The sequence below is a fragment of the Melanostigma gelatinosum genome (genome assembly GCF_949748355.1).
Source record: "Melanostigma gelatinosum genome assembly, chromosome: 17".
Lineage (NCBI taxonomy): Eukaryota > Metazoa > Chordata > Actinopteri > Perciformes > Zoarcidae > Melanostigma > Melanostigma gelatinosum.
In genome coordinates, this window is record NC_136650.1 from 5724802 (window position 1) to 5741115 (window position 16314).

Below are 16314 nucleotides of genomic sequence, written 5' to 3' on the forward strand. Positions count from 1 at the left end.
CTAATTTCCGAAATTCTGCAGCTGCTCTTCTAAAGTGCTGCTTTCATGTGTCATATGAACTGTTAAATGAAAACAGATCCATCTGTTTGCCACACAGTTTTGTTTTGGATTGCTACAAGTTACTTTCTGACTTGAAATAAGAATCAGCCACAACAACAAGTCGTCTGTTTCCGAAATATTAATATTCGATGCTGCATGGGTGTTTTCTGACACAACTCACCGTGCAACAGATCCCGCTTTGTTCGCTGGCTGCCGCGGCCACTGCGGGCGAACCAACACACCCAGGACCTCATGTAGTGATGAAATGTGGTACAATGGCAAATCAACGCTTAAGCTACACAGTCTAACATTAAAGGATCATTCGAAATCAAAATCTGACAAACCTACTTGATGTTGGACACAGTGGTGTACAAAACAGTCTTCGCTCAAGGTCCTCTCACTCACTTCTTTGTTCAGTTGCAAATGGCCATTTTGATTCTGAAACCCCTCCAAAATACAACATTAGGACACGATTACCTAAAGGAACACCAGAGAAAAGAAGTCCATGCTGTGATTTGGTATCAAAACCTTTCCTTCTGTAAGAATTGTTTGTTTCGACAATTGGATGGAGAACACTTCAGTTCTGGAAGCTGCTCAGAAACCCCAAACATCCTCTGAATCCACTGGTTCTCTAGTTTGTGGTTGTGAAGTTTCTTGAGGCTGTGGTTATCCTGGAGGTCACAACAGGTCATTTGTATCCCTTCGTGCCGGCATCCGTCCATGCCTTTTTTTTATTTTAATTTTTTTTAAATGACGAAAAGACAATGAAGTCTAAGCTTTGCAGTCATACCCAATTTATGCAATTTCTTGTCTGTTGGTATTATCATAAAGTAGGCATGTCCGTAAAGGGAAGATTCATGGGTATCCAGAGAATACCCACCACCATGTAGCATAGCTTTGGAGAGTTATTTAGCCTTTTTTCCCGACAAGCTAGCGTGACATGGTTGGTACCAACATTGACCTGCTAGCCTCTTAAAGACAGCAATGTCGGGCCGGCGGCCCCGGGTCTCAGAGGGTAGGCCGTTGCATTCCAGTTTGGTAAAATCTTTTAAAAATGTTAAGTTAGATATTTCACCTGTAAAGCTCCATTAGCCATAAACCTCTGTCATAGCTGGAACTGTTTGGATTTTAATGGTTTCAACATGAAAACACAAACATTTAGAAAATCCAAACATGCAAAGTCACCACGACTTTATTGTATCAGACACAGATACTCGGCCCGTGTCCACAGGTTTCCACACAAGAAGCTTTTCTTGTCTTCTGGCCTCTCCTTATGTTAAACTGGGTGACTGTACATCCAATTTAAACACCATCCATTGAGAGGATATATGAGGCTGATTCAACAATGGCCCCACAGAGTTGCGGCGCTGCTTTGCATCAGGGTGTGAGTGCAGACTCAGAGATAACCCTTGTTGTCCCTGAGGCCGGGGTGAAGCAGATGGGGGGGGGGAACAATGGCCCTGGCCCATGCGGAGGGCGGCAGTGACTGACACAGCCACTGAAGCCCCGAAGAATGCCTGGAGCCGAGCCAGAGCCATGGACCTCACTGGCTCAGCAGCATCCCCCCCCCCCCCCCCCCCACCACCACCACCACACCTGACCCTCCTCATGTCCCATGGTGCCCTGCGACCGGAGGGGGCGACGCCTTCAAAGACGGCCCCCGGCACGTCAGAGGACCAGCGAGCCACCCTGAAGGAGCAGCAGAGCCGAGTGTTTGGCACTGTGGGCTGAGGACCGGCTTGGAAGAGGACTACTGAGTAGACAGAGACAGGACGACCCGACCCAACCTCAGCAACCACCGGCATGGCGACGGCAAGCACCTCAGGGCTCGGCAGGAAAAAGAAGAACCCTGGTCTCATGGATCAGATTACAAAGTTCTTTGGAGGAGACAAAAAGAAAAGGAGCAAGGTGAGCGGCCATGCATCTGATGGTTCTGGGTGTTTCTTCTTCCAGAACTTCTCTGTTTCTTAAAACTTTAACTTAATGTCAGAGCCTCATTGCACTGCAATGCTGCGCTGTATTGTACTTGTTTTTGCTAGTTTGTTAGTAATTCAAGAGTGAATCATTTATTTTGGCCCATATAGTCATCCACAATATTCATGAATTAGGAAAAGCAATGAAAAAATACATATCTAAAGATTATCCACTGGGTTTGTAGACATTTAAGCAGTAGGGAAATAAATGTTCACAATCCATTAAGAAATAGACACAAAACAAATCTAAATCAGGGTTTGCAGTACATCTCTTATCTCCTTCAGCTCGACTCCAAAGCTTCCAGGAGACTTTTAATACAACTCAATGAAAGATGTTGACAGTACTTGCTTGAAGGGCGAAGAGCCCTGATGGCTCACTGACCAGACGCTCCTTAATTGACATTTGTATCGGTGATTGCCTGATCTTGGGCCTGTGTTTTAATATAGAGGCAGAAGTCAACCAGGCCTGCACTATATTTAGTGAGAAAGATGAAAAATGTATTCATGTTCAGAGCAGTTTTTTTTTTTTATGGCTGGAAGATTTATTTCCTTTTGCCAACCGAGCTCACCTGTGCTGTTGTCTTGTTCTCTTCCAATTTGTAAGTAAACGTACACAGTACACTACGTTAAAGAAATAATGCAGTTTGTAATGTCAGCCTGGCCCTGAGCTGCAAATAGAGAAAAAAACCTCTTTCAACTTGAAGACTGGACTCTGTGATGGGAGGGGCCCAGACCTCATGCAGCACCGCACTCCTTTTCATCTGACATCCAAGTGTCTCCGGTGTTGTGGATTTGTTGCGCGCTTATTGTCTGAGCTTGGATCCTTTCCCTCATATGGTGCAGGCTTTCTTTCCTGCACCAAAATGAAGCCACAAAGATGGGTATCTATGAAAGGTATCTCGTTAGGCTGAAACTGAACATAGCAAAACAAATACACGGGAATTAGAGGAAGAGACATTCATGTATTTGTTTGTGAGACTGCACAGAGACAGATGTGTGAGACTGTTCTGGAGGTTGTGTGTCAGCCAGCTACGAACTGATGGACCTGATATCACACGATAGTCGACTACTCTCCTTCACTCTGTAAACCTTTCGTACTTTTTCCTTCTAGTATTTGAATTGCCTCTAATTGATTCAATTTGCAGATCTCCTGTCATCTCACATGATCGCAATCCTGTTTTTCTGTATATCGTGAGATGTGAAATTGCTATAATTACTGTAATTATAACATTAGGAGGTACGGTGCACCCGGTACCGATTTATGGCAAGATGACTGACGTCTTTTCAAGCTCACGCCACACTACTCCCTCATGATTCATAAAAGAATACTTGACAATGCTGTTGAGTATACATGGCGCTTAAAAGTCGAGATGAAATGAAAAATGCCTATTTTGACCCTTTTAGATCACATCCCCAGGGCAATTTCTTTGTAATTTCATCATCTTTCACTTCTAAATAAATAAAAAAATATGACGTACGCTTACGTAACAAGTGAGGTGTGCTTGGATCCACAGTCCTCTGTCGCTCCGTATCACACAAGAGTCTAATCACGCCTACTTTTTAACGCTCCAATCAAATGCACAGGATTTGATTTAAATCCCTCATGTAATTGTACACCGCTCAAATATTCTGTTTCGCTTTGATTTTGTTACCAAACTGATGCAGTTACTTGACCTCTGTTGATCCCCACAGGGTTCGTTCCGGGGTCACCTGGCCACCTCACCCCAGCAATCCTCCGCTCGCCGCCGGACCAATGAAAATGCTGTGGTGCATTTCTTCAGGAGCTTTGTGAGTTTCTTTGATTAAATGGTTTCATGTTGTACATGCAGTCAGCTTTGTTGCGCCACGCTAACATCCTCGCGTTTAGTCAAATTTAGTATTCAGTTTTAAGATGTTCATGTATTACTCTGAGACTGCTATGCATTCTCAGAGGCATTTTCCTCCAACTTCTACCGCACGAGTGTTTTCTTTTAACTTACTTTGGCTCAGACTCTTGGCATCAATCACGCGGCAGCGTTTTCAAAGCTAAACTGCTCCCTCACTGATTACATAGCTGCAGGACTCCTTCATTTACATACTGATGAAGATGAAAAATAAGAACAGGAAGTGGGGGAAGTTTCAATCAGTCACTCTGTTGTTGTTGCTTGGTGTCTCTCAGGTGTCCTCTCCTCGTCCTAAATCCAGGGTGAGTCTCATTTTCTTCACAACATCTGTTCTGTTGATGATTCCAGAGGTGCAGGGTGAAGATGCAGAGATGCATTGATCATTCACTTGATCATGACTTTCCTTCTCTGTTTTGCTCACCATCATATTTCTCAACATCCAATTTCAACTGCATTTTTTGAATGACGTTTTGTTTTCAGCATTTTATTCGATATCCACTTTGGGTTTCATTGGATACCTTTGAGCCATCATGTGTGAGAGTTTATAACTTCAGCACCACCCAGTGGGAGCATCACATTAGATGTCACACAGCATCGCAAGCCCGCCCCCGAGTGGATCCGACCCGAACACACTTCAGACAACAAATGAACTTGTGCACTAATGCTCACCGCCATTGTCGTGTCAAAAACTCATGGCATCAAAATCATTTATGCTCGTGGTGCAGTGAGATAAATGGCAATGGCAGCATGCTAACATGTTCACAATGACACTGCTAACATGCTGGTGTTCAGCAAGTTCACAATCTTGTGTGTTAGCATGCTAACATTTGCTAATGAGCACTAAATCCTATAGCCTAACACTGTTATCACAATTACAGCGAGTGATTGGAACGTCATCAGTTTATCTTTGACATAAACCAAAGTATTGGACAAACTGAAATGTTGACCAGATGACGGCGCTAGAAGGAGTTTCCAGGGATCACTGAACTCATCGGGATTCATCCTGTCGGGAAAATTAACTTTAAATGTAAAGACATTTACACACTACGGGGCGGGACGAATAAACTACACAAAAACGAGAAATAATGGTTTGCAAATATTTCGCATCAAAACTATTTATGAACGCACGGCTGCAAAACACTTGAAACCAAGTGTACAAAAGTACAGTAAAATAAGTAAAAGTTGACTTATTTAACTTACTGTTACCGTGTTACGTGTGTTACGTGACTTACGTAGCACTTGTTTGAATCAAAACCACGACCTTTTCTCAACCCTAACCAAGTAATTTTGTTTCCAAAACCTAAAGTCGTTTTGTTTCAATCCACAACTCTTTTCAATCCACACTTTTGGTTGGTGCAGTTTGGCCCGTCTGCAGCACTAGAATGGTAGTATTAGCCACTGGTTCACTTCACCCTGTTGGTGACACGAAATAAAAAGTCAGGAGGCTTTCATCCTCCGGGGACCATGAATGTCTTTACCAAATTTCATTTACAATACATTCCAGTTGTTGAGGTATTTCACACTGCTAGCGTGGCAAAAAGTTCGACACACTCTTAAGTTGTAGATGGAGGGGAGCGTTAGGGGGGACGTCACTCTTTCTGTGCAACCACTCACGCTTCATTTTAAGGGGTCACAAACCAAAATGTTGGGGACCACTGGGGTCGACTCCAGAGCGAGTTGGCTAAATGTATTTAAAAAAGAAAAGAAAGTGTCAACCAGTGATCACCCATCTTTTACTCTAATATACCACCACATCGCTGCTAATCTTGCCATTTAATATCTTTCACTGGATGATTCTCAGATGAGGCGGACGCAGGTTCCACTACAGTCCGCTCACTGTATCTCATCTCATCATGTCACTGTCTGTTTCTTTTTCATGTCCAGTGGAGAGACGTCCTGGGCTTGGTACGTCAAAACTTCCCTTCTCGAATCGAACAAAAGCCCCATTTCTGACCTCACCTCTTTGTGTGTGTGTGTGTGATTGTGTAGGCGCGCAATGATCCCATTTCAGTCCGTCTGTAGAGAGCTCTTTGTCTGCAGCGCACCCGTTAACTAACCTCCACGCTCGTCCTGTCTCTCTCCCCACTGTGTGCTTTTTCCTCCTTGGAGAGAAATATCTTTGAAAGCCGAGCGCATCGATTCAAGACGTGTACAAAAAAAGCTGAAGGCCAATCTCACTCTTGACGGTTGCCGCGGGAAAATCCCTCTCATTCGGTTGATCAGTCAAAGAGAGTATTGGCTCGTTGGTAAATTCATGACGTTGCAATAAATTCTTCTTTGCTTCAATCCAGAGCGAATCGCTGCTTCTGGATGACTTTGAAACTGCTCGACTATTTATGAACCACAACCGGTAAACATTTTCTCTCAGGACCTCTTGGCCTGCATCCTCCTCCTCCTCCTCCTCCTCCTCCCTCACGCCTCTATTTCTCTGTAACACCTCCACCCCCTCTGTGCCAAGAGATGACTCACCGATCCATCTGTTGTGGCTTCCCACCTTCTTTGTGTCCTCCCATCTGTCAGGCGACCCTGGGACAGCCATGTCATATGTGTGTGTGTGATTGGACGGTGATTAAGGACCCGTGTCCTCTGTGTGGGTCAGTTCAACGCTGACCTCACCTCGTCCTTGTCGTCCATTTTCTTTCCCCCCTGAAGGTTGCCGTTATCCGAGTCTAGTTCCTGTCACGTCTTCCTGTCCCCCCCCCCCCCCCCGCTCCACGACTCGAACATATTATTCAATAGCAGATGGAAGAACAGGGACCACTGAGTCTTTTCTTCATTTTTGAAAATTTGTGGATATATGTTTTTTTTAGTTCAACAGCAATAATTGTGCCCCCTGTAAGATTCTTAGCCTTTGGTCAAACAGTAGTGGGACGTCTCCGATTGCTCTGATGAGACAAAATGTGTCCCATCTTGAAAGAGAAGAAGGCCATCAGTGTAAAGTGAATTAAAACGTCCGGTTAATTAAAGGTTACGCAATGACAGAGCAGCAAACGTGCTTTCAGGCCCTGCTTCCAGGTCTCCACCCGTGCTTACAGAGCATCTTTTTCTAGGCCTCGTCACCGCGTCCCGAGAGCGCAAAGTCGCCGGTCAGGAGACGCAAAGACCAAAGCACACTGTCCAAGATCTTCAACCTGGTGAGCTTACTGCATGTTCGCCGCCCCTTGTTTCACTCAAATATACTTCCTGTTTCTACCTGTAAGACTGGGCTTCATAAAACACTGTTTCCTGTCTGTGTTTGCCCTAAAATGCAACAGTGATGCTCTCACCAGAAACCAGTGAGTAATGAATAACTACAGTATAATGATTCACCATTTCAGTTTCATTCATCAGCACGCGTTCACAGCAGCCTGTCATCATAATAAACTAACCAGCTTAAGGTGCGGCATTTCTCATTTTCTCAGTGACACCGACACATAAACCCAGATATTGCATTTCTCACACAACTGTTCATTCATTTCTGCAAATACCCTCCACTTCGACTTATGTGAGGGGTTCATTTTCAGTGTGGATGATCTCCTAGAAATCCCAATAAATGTGAAGTACTCGACAATCAAATCTCTCGTGATGTTTCCACACAGCTCTAAGTGAAAATGACTTCTCTTATCGATGCTCTTATAGAATGCTCTTATAGATGCCATCTTTAGGGATGGAAAACACACTTTTCTCTCAGCCACCTCACCCTCCTCCTCCTCCTCCTCCTCCCCTTCCTTCTTCTCTCCAGGGAGAAACCAAGTCCCGTCCACCCCCAAAACGCTGGAGCACCATCTTCTGAGCTCTCCGCCGAGGACCAGGCCGCAGATCCGACGCCGACGGGACAAGATGAAGGAGGGGTCCAAGCGGCGGACTCACAACCTCAAGAAATGCTAACCCACTAACACAAACCCTCCTGTGTGTTTCGACGGTGACATTGACAGAGTGTAAAAAAAATCCACACTCCAGGGTTTGCAAGTGGTCACCAGGCCTGTCTCTGTTCTAATCCTACTTCCACGGATATAGCTCGTCTCGCTGTTTAGAAGAGGTTTGGTCATGCTTTTAGTAAAACACCCCCCATCCCTACATATCTTGGTCCGATGGTGCTCGTGTCCAGCTGTCCCCGGCAGATGTTTGCTTTTTCTATTTGTCTCCCGTCGCGTGCGTTTTGTAGACGAGTGGCACTTTTGTGTGTCTCGCTGCTTTCTAGAAACCCGACTCACACCCCAAATTCCACACGTGAAACCCGAAGCGGAGAGTGGTCTGTTTGTGCTCGAGTGGAACGTTTGTCGCAAAGCATTTGAAAACACAACTGGAAACCTGCAGTGTATGAACTCTAATATGATCTGTATTTGTTTCATTGTGCCTTAGTGTAATTAATGAAGATGTACAGTATACAGTCATTCCAAAAACAAATGAATAAAAATGCCCTTTTGAAATGCACTGTTCCTTAACCAAAGAATGCTCTCTTTTCTATACTGTAACTTTTGCATGGATCTCGTTTATTGTGAGTTATCTGGTTGCATCTTAAATTAGGTTTGAGGTTTTAACGACAGACACCAGTTGGTTTTATCTGATGGTCAGACAGTAAGTGGTTCAAAGGTTGAAGGCAGAAGCACCCGAGGTGGAAGGAGTACTGAATGTTGAATTAAAATGTTCTGACGCGTAGGTTCATTTTGTTCTTGATAAATGACATCGCCACTCTCATTTGTACATGCTCTGTTTGTATGTTCACTTTAACGGGATGGTCAGTACTGTAAAGGTGTTGTTGTTTTCTGCTGATGTGGTGTTGGAGTGTTATGTTTCCTTTGTTCAGCCTAACTAAAAATAAACATGTTACGTCTTCTCTCAGCTATTAAATGTTTTGAAATCTGACAATTTTGCTGTCTTCATTGGATCATACTTACATTTGTTTCCCTTTTTACGGATCTGTTAAGCCAAAATAGAATGAGACACATTTACTGTATGTCTCATTCACTTTTAGTTAGCCTTGGCTGGACACAGAAGACGATTAGCTGAGCTTAGCATTAAGAATACAAACACTGGACAAATCTGCCTACCAGCAACTCACCAAGTATCACGTTAGTAACTTGTTTGTTAGCCGTACAATAACCAAAGTGTAAAAACTAAGACTTGTCGTTGTGCAGGGGGGCTGTGTGCCAAAGTGGAGCCAGGCCCGCTGTCTTTATGCTAAGCTAGCCTAACCCACTGGCTCCAGCCCTTTTATACCGCACAGGCTTGAGGTGTGTCAAGCTTCTCTTAGCAAGAATTTCCCAAAATGTTGAACTATTCCTTTAAAGTTGCAAAGTTAAAAATCTTGACAGAATTTAATTTTCAAACATCCCAAAAAATGAGCAAACAACATGAACAGAATGCGAAGATGTTACAGTCAAGGACGTCAATGTATTGTGTTGCATGAGCATGCTAACCAGTTAGCCCCGGCCCGTCTTGTAATACCACTTGCACCTTGAGAGGCGATAGTGAGTCGCTGTAGAGTCCAACATGTCCTCAGTCCAACATGAGGGGACGAAGAAGTAGAGTTGCCCAGAGGGCTTGTCATTAGTACATCCGTGGTCCAAGTATGTTTCGACAGTTTATTCCGATAAATCCAAAGTGGCAAAAATGAGAAAACAGTTCGCACCCTCGCCTTGTCTTCCCGCTTTAGAATTTCCCCCCATTTTCTTGAACTGATGACTGTACATTTAGTGTATGGACCCATTAGTATTAGAGGTGAAATGCTTTAACATTTCAAGAAATACTCAGTTCGACCCTATAAATCACATGTGTCAAACTCAAGGCCCGCGGGCCGAATCCGGCCCGCCATGTCATTTTATGTGGCCCGCGAATCCGCCAGCAAAAAAAAAAGAAAGAAAAAAACTATTTTTTTTTGTTTTTGGAAAAATAATTAAAAGTTAGACTTGATAATAAGTATCCCCATGGTCGAAATTATGAGATAGAAAGTTGAAGTGATGAGACAGCATGTTGTCTGTGTACCGACATTAAAACTATCATAACAGGTGGACAGGAGAGGCAACAGCCCGAAAAGAGGTTTTCCAACGATTGAAAAAGATCGACAAATAATCCCAAAATGTCCACGAAGAGAACAATTGATGCAGAGGGAAGAAAATGTAATGAAAGATGGGAAAGCGAATACATGTTTGTGCTTCAAGGAGAAAAACGTGTCTGTCTTCTGTGTTATGAGGCGTGTCGGTGATGAAGGCTACAATTCACGTCGGCAATTTGACACCAAACACGGAGCTAAATTTAGCCTCCAAGAAAAACATCAAACTGTCCAAGAATTAAAAGGCAGACTGCAATCACAGCAGAATATATTTACACAGCTACAGCCCAGTGCATGCTGAAGGTATGTGAGCAGAGCTCCGACCAGATACAGACTTTTACAAATGTCAGTTTGTGAAGAAACACCATCGCAGACCGAGTTCATGAACTAGCAGCAATCTAACAACACAGCTAGCTGAGAGACGAGCAGGTACTTGTGTTTCTAATGAACTGTTGATGAAAGCACAGACAACACGGATACATCATCTATCATGTTCATCAGACCTGACTCTCAGTGAGCAGCTCTTGGATGTAGCTGCATGCACAGGACGACGACAGGGAGGAACATTATTGATGCAGAGAGGTGACACAAACAGCTTTGAACAAAGTTATTGGAATAACTTGTGTTTGATATTTGTCTTTGTTATTTTCTTTAATAGTTTGATCTCTGATAGAGTAATGTGGGTTTCTTAACCCTAAATTAAAATGATTTATGTTATAATAACAGAAATGTGTTTAAATATCATTTTTCATTTATATAACTGCATGTACAATATTTTTACACTTGAACAAACAATCATCAAATGCAGAGAGAGTTATTTAACAATAAGTTAGTTATACAGTCTTACAGTTACAACCGGCCCTTTGAGGGCGACCGTGATGCTGATGTGGCCCAGAGTGAAATGAGTTTGACACCCCTGATCTAAATGGTACCTTGATGTTTGTAACCATGACAGCAGAGACTGCAACCGGCTTCAAGGTTTACTGGGCAGCTGAATAACTGAAGAGGGAAACAGAAAGTGTATATGTATCAGCCCCAAACTCAACCCACGATGACTGAACACTCACACACACTCTCGAAAAATCCCCTGGAGGCCAAGCATCCACCTCAGACGGTAATCCCTGTATCAAGGTGTTGTACGAACTTGATACAGCTGTACATTTTGTCCTGCAGTAACACCGAACAAGGATGATGCTCAGAGGTGTCATCATTAGACATAATGCTGAGATCGAACTTTTCGAGGACATCTGCCCCTAAGATCACAATTAGCAAGGAGCTCCATCTGCCCTGCATGCAGTGTTCCTGCGATAATTGGCTCAGTGGCACGAAACCCGCATCACACCGGCAATCTCTCTGTATTTGACGCATTTTAGCATTCACAGCAACAACTAAATATACCGCGAGGCTTCGAGTACGGGTTGCCCCTGCACTGACTCTGGTCACAGAGCCGTCTAGTCGGAACAAATGTATTAAAGCTTTCTTACTTACTTTGATAGAAACAATGTCAACTATCGGTTGTGTAATTCCTCATTCTGTGTCATAATTTAACTGGCTACATATGGAGTGCATTACACTATGTAATACACTTGTTCCTCATGATACAGTTGCTCTTTGGTGATGGTCACAACCTCATGTTTGCCATTGACGGGATTATCTAGATTCTGAGGGCTGCTAAATGCACCCGATTACATTAAATGAGTCCCATTCACTGGCTCGTCATCTTTCAGCGTCTCTGGGTCTTCAATGGAATTAATGGAGGATGCTTCCTTCAAACACAGTGAGGAGCTTTTGTACAGTTTGATCACAGGAAAGGGATTCTGTAGCGTTGAGCAAGAGAGACCTCTGGTGCTTCACCGTCGTGCTGCAAAGGAACCGTTCTGAAATGAGCCAGACTGTTCTAGAATGAGCCACAGTACTTTAGAATAACTTTTGGTATTGTAGAATAGGCCTCACTGATAATAACCAGCAGTGCTCTAAAATCAGCCCCAAGCTCTAAAAGAAATGTCAATGTCCTTGAATAACCCACATTGAGCCTTAGATTTTCTTCCTTTATATTGTTTGAAGACATCAACATGTCGCAGAAATTCTTTTTATGCCCTTGTATTTATTTTCTAATTCAGATCAATGCCAAGTTATTTATGTGCAAAATTCATGGCCCAAGAGGTACATTTACAACACAGATGTACAGTTTACAGCATCACTTAACAAGAACTGAGGCTATGTGGCACTGCACAAATTAAAAAGGGCCACTTGATAAAAGCACAGGATTGTTCCTTTTTGTCATCGTGTGTATTTGTGCGCACACAGTTTACACGTTCACGTTTAATTTCCGCCAAAGCTCTCACTCGCCTCCTCTTTAAAAACATGACTACCGGCGTCCAAGTTTTGCGACTGAGTTCTGAGCTCGTCCACAATCCCAGACACGCTGCCCAGGAGGCCACGCATCCCGTCCTCCATCTCCCTGCCAAAATCCACCTCCTCGACTTTCACCTGTCCTCCCGTCGCGAGAAAAGCCTCGCCGTCCTCAAATCTGTAACCGAAGCTGTCATCGACGGCCGCTGCAGGTGCGCTCTCGTTGTTGCCGTTGGCTGAGGAGCTGGAGGCGAGTCTCTCGCATCGGACCTGATGCCTGAGGAAGCTGTCCCTCCAAATGACTTTCTTCCCACACAGGCCACACTCGTAGGGCCGCAGCCCTCCGTGAGTCTTAAGGTGCTTGGTCAGATGGTGCTTCATCTTGAAGGACTTTGTGCAAACAGGACAGCCGAAGGGCCGTAGGTTGAGGTGCTGCATCTTCACGTGCCGGTCACGCATGCTCTTCAGGGTGTAGGCTTTGCCGCAGTGGCAGAAGTGGACTTTGCCCGTGTAGGGGGCGCCGGCGAGGGACACCGAGGAGGACGAAGACGGCGTCGGGGGCGAAGAGGGCGGTGGAAATGCAGCAGACGATGGAGACAGGAGGCGGCTTGAGGTGGGGGTCGACGAGCTACCCTGTCCCGCGCTGGTGGAGGGCCAACTCACCTCTGACCCCGCCATGGTGAAGTCGGGGGACACGGGCACTAAAGGCCTCTGGGAAACCTGTCCCGTGCCATCTTGGATCTCGTCATATGTGCCTCGGCTAAACGTCCCTTCCGTGAAACATTCAAAGTCTGCGTCCTCCTGCTCGTCACCTTCATCCTCGTCTTTACTGCAGCTGCCGGCCCCTCCGTCCTGAGGCCTCTGCTCTTGTTGAGACCAGGGACCCGTCTGCCACTGTGGCCGGGCTGAGACGGGACAGGCGGGGCCCGGAACAGCTGTTTGGCAAGCATGACTGCCGGTCAGGTCTGAGGAGGGGTCTCTTCCTGCCAAAGTTCTCTGCACTTTGTCCTTGATCTCCTCCACACTCGCCTTCCCTGTGGCTTGTCCTACACCCTCATCTGAAACAGGGCGGAAGTCTGCAGAATAAATATAAATACAAGATCAAAGCCACACACAGCACAAGGAGAAGTAACACGTGTAACGCACATAGGAACAGACACACTATATGGCTGTGTATCTCATCTCAATACCTTTTTAGGTGACACTGGCCTAAATGTGCCTGTCATCATCAAAATCTCTAAACCAATGCCGAAATAATTTCACATTTCTACCACACAAGTGACCTAGTTTGAGGAAGTGACCCTCTTTCCTGCGGCGAAATTCCTCTTAGGTAAATAACTATATATGTATGTTAGAATTATATGTGGTTGAAGTGAAATGAGGTCTTTGAATCCTACCGCAGTGCCCCAGTTGTGCAAAGCCCCCCTTCTTCTGCACCGCTGCTTCTCCGACTCCCTCGTCTGCCTCCATCTCTCTTTTCTCCTTCCTCCTCTTCTCTTGCGTCTCATCACTGTCCCCGCTCTCTCTATTCTTATCAAGCAGCCTGTCGCTGCCCGGCGGCACTCCCCGCTGTTGCAACCTGACCTTCTGCTTTAACGCCTCGCCACTGGGGAACCCCCTGTGGTACCGGCCATTGTAGCCCAGTCCATCGTGAGCAAAGTGGCCGGTTTTGGTGGGACCTGATACCCACGCCTCCTCGTAGTTGGCGTAATCACCCTCCGCATAGCCAGCCAGGGTATCCAGTTGGGAGTCGGCCGAGTGCTGGGCCGACGGGGGCCGTGGTCGCCCCCATCTGGGGAACTGCTGCGGACGTCTCCACGTGGCTAAGGGGGGCAGGGCATCCGGCTTCCTCTCCTTCCTTCTTCCCTCCCTTTCCAGGTACAAGCAGTCGGTGCTGCTTGGGGACTGCTGGCGGGACGCGGTGCCGGGGTGAGCTGCGGCAGCGGCGGCGGCCTCCCCAGGGCTGACTTCTGCTGGGGGCCGGGGCCTCTTCAGGATCTCCGTGCATTTGTCCACGATGTGCCACATCTGGAGGAAACTGGCCACGGTGACGTAGTTCACGATGTCATCGTGCACGATGCTCAGCTGGCCCGTGTAGGCCGAGCTCAGCACACTCTCGAAGGCCACAGGGTCCATAACCGAGGGGAGGGAAACAGTCGTAACATTCTTCAGCAACACCTGTCGAGAGACAGCAGAGAAGACGTACCGACTTTTGAAATATTGGGGCTGAGTGAAAGCATCGACAACCTTATTGTAAATGAATGAACCTGGCCCACCTGGTCGTGGAAGTAAGGCGAGGATGCAGCGAGCACACAGCGGTGGGCCCTGAACACTTGCCCCTGCACCTGGATGGAGAGGTCACACAGTCTTCCTTCCTCTCGCTGCCGGTTCAGATTGTCCAAGACGGCAGCACGGGCACCGGGGAAGCACACCTGGACAGTCAAACCAGCTGGAGCAGCAGAAGCACTGCAGGTGGCATCCATGGTCTCACAAAACTAGAGAGAAGAATAACACTGTACAAAGTGCAAATCGATTATTTCCAATATTTTGTCTCAATGCAGTATTTCAGGGTGCATCTATTCTAGTTTTTATGGTTACTTATCTATACATCTGTTCTTGCACTTCTCTTTGCTGCTGTTACACCTTTCTTGCATGTGGTATGTTTATCTTCAGTGTTTATTTTTGTTGGGTATATTTTGAGGAATGTGTCCTTTGTATCGAGGAACGTTTAAATTACAATCTGTGTTGATGACCACAATGTATGATTTAAAATATGCCGTGGAGTGATTTTATTTATTGATCAGAAAACATTTACAATACAAGTACATGCACAGCATGTTACTAAAGACAACAGGACAACACAAAAGACAGGCATTGAAGGCAGATCCAAGACAGAACTCAACTAAATGGAAAACAATAGCAGTGACATCGACATTTAAACTACAATAAACTGAGTTTCTTCATTGAGGTGAATGTATTTTATCTCGACAGCAATTACATTCCCACAGAGCTGAAATAATTAGTCAACGAATCAATTAGTTGATCAAGAGAAAGTTCTTCTGAAACTATTTTAATGATGGACTAATTGCATTTTCAAGCAAATATAAAACTAAACTGACTGGATTCAGCCTCGCAGAAGTGAATATTTACTGCTTTAGATTGTCTTGTATGAAAGTATGTTGAATCTTTTTGTTATTTGGACAAAACGAGTATCATCAAATTGATGGTTTTCCCAAGTAACACTAACAATACCTAAACATATTCAGCTCACTGTCAAACAAACACAATGCTTTAATTGTGAACTAAAGCATTTTAAAAACGTTTTCATTACTTGTCAATCGACCGTGTAGCTAACGTTTAACATAATTGATCGATCGTTTGAGCCCCGTCCTCAGATGGGCAGGCTGTCGATAAAGATATTGATTTGTGATCAGAAATAGAGGAGCTTCCACCTGATGATCACTACCACATATACTGTTAGCTCGCTAATGTTAGCTACTGAGAGCTCTCACATGGTCCGTCACATAAACGGTTGTCGTTAAAAAGCACTATTACTAACATGTGGTCTGGTCACGGTGTGCATTCGCTCATGTCTGCGTTAGCATGTAAAGTGAGCTGACCAGCATTGGTTAGCTCACACGTTAGCTAGCTAGCAGTTAACGTTAGCTTAGTTACTTTACCTTTGATATGTCGGTATGTCGAACTTTTTTTACTTTTACAGAGAGCGTCGCTGGCTATTTGCAGCACAACATTATTACTCGCGAAAGACACAAAATGACGTTAACGTCGCTCGTTTGTGTAAAAAATAAAAACAAGCTCGTAAATGCTAACAGCAGCTTGCCCGTAGGCGTAACTGATGCTAGCTGGTTGACAAAACAGCATCGGCACTCCTCACACACAACGTGAGTGGGTGTTTGGTGTTAGAGTTGAATTGTTGTGAAATGCCATCACACTGGTCAGCAGCTAAAACCCGCGCTTCAGCTGCATTATTATCTAATTATTATAAAGGCTGAACCCACAACTGCACGGGTAGTTA

The 16314-nt window shown here is 45.1% G+C and overlaps 2 protein-coding genes across 7 annotated transcripts; one reads left to right on the top strand and one right to left on the bottom strand.

Moving 5' to 3' along the window:
- The first annotated feature begins 1724 nt into the window (after positions 1–1724).
- Positions 1725–8743, top strand: mbpa (myelin basic protein a). Of its 6 annotated transcripts, XM_079287619.1 has the most exons (8): positions 1725–1947; positions 3705–3800; positions 4171–4197; positions 5780–5800; positions 6187–6245; positions 6946–7029; positions 7150–7170; positions 7617–8743. In XM_079287619.1, the coding sequence occupies exons 1-8, from the start codon at positions 1843–1845 to the stop codon at positions 7768–7770; spliced, it is 567 nt and encodes a 188-aa protein (XP_079143745.1). In that variant the 5' UTR covers positions 1725–1842; the 3' UTR covers positions 7771–8743. The 6 variants fall into 6 exon arrangements, with proteins under 6 accessions (XP_079143745.1, XP_079143746.1, XP_079143749.1 ...); XM_079287620.1 differs by lacking the exon at positions 7150–7170; XM_079287623.1 differs by lacking the exon at positions 6187–6245 and having other exon boundaries at positions 7617–7736.
- A 3286-nt stretch (positions 8744–12029) lies between these two features.
- Positions 12030–16312, bottom strand: zbtb22a (zinc finger and BTB domain containing 22a). Its single transcript, XM_079287526.1, has 4 exons — positions 15959–16312; positions 14555–14791; positions 13676–14456; positions 12030–13354 (listed from the first exon to the last, which is right to left on the bottom strand). Exons 2-4 carry the CDS (start codon positions 14759–14761, stop codon positions 12249–12251), a joined length of 2094 nt encoding a protein of 697 aa, XP_079143652.1. The 5' UTR covers positions 14762–14791; positions 15959–16312; the 3' UTR covers positions 12030–12248.
- Between the last annotated feature and the right edge of the window lie 2 nt (positions 16313–16314).

Excerpts from the sequence above, each read along its gene's own strand:
- zbtb22a (XM_079287526.1), bottom strand. The coding sequence starts at position 14,761 with ATGGATGCCACCTGCAGTGCTTCTGCTGCTCCAGCTGGTTTGACTGTC. Across the intron at positions 14,457-14,554 it reads CGCCTTACTTCCACGACCAG|GTGTTGCTGAAGAATGTTAC; the intron begins GTGGGCCAGGTT and ends GTCTCTCGACAG. Across the intron at positions 13,355-13,675 it reads TGCACAACTGGGGCACTGCG|ACTTCCGCCCTGTTTCAGAT; the intron begins GTAGGATTCAAA and ends TTTATTCTGCAG.
- mbpa (XM_079287619.1), top strand. The coding sequence starts at position 1,843 with ATGGCGACGGCAAGCACCTCAGGGCTCGGCAGGAAAAAGAAGAACCCT. Across the intron at positions 6,246-6,945 it reads CTATTTATGAACCACAACCG|GCCTCGTCACCGCGTCCCGA; the intron begins GTAAACATTTTC and ends ATCTTTTTCTAG. Across the intron at positions 7,171-7,616 it reads GATGCTCTCACCAGAAACCA|GGAGAAACCAAGTCCCGTCC; the intron begins GTGAGTAATGAA and ends TCTTCTCTCCAG.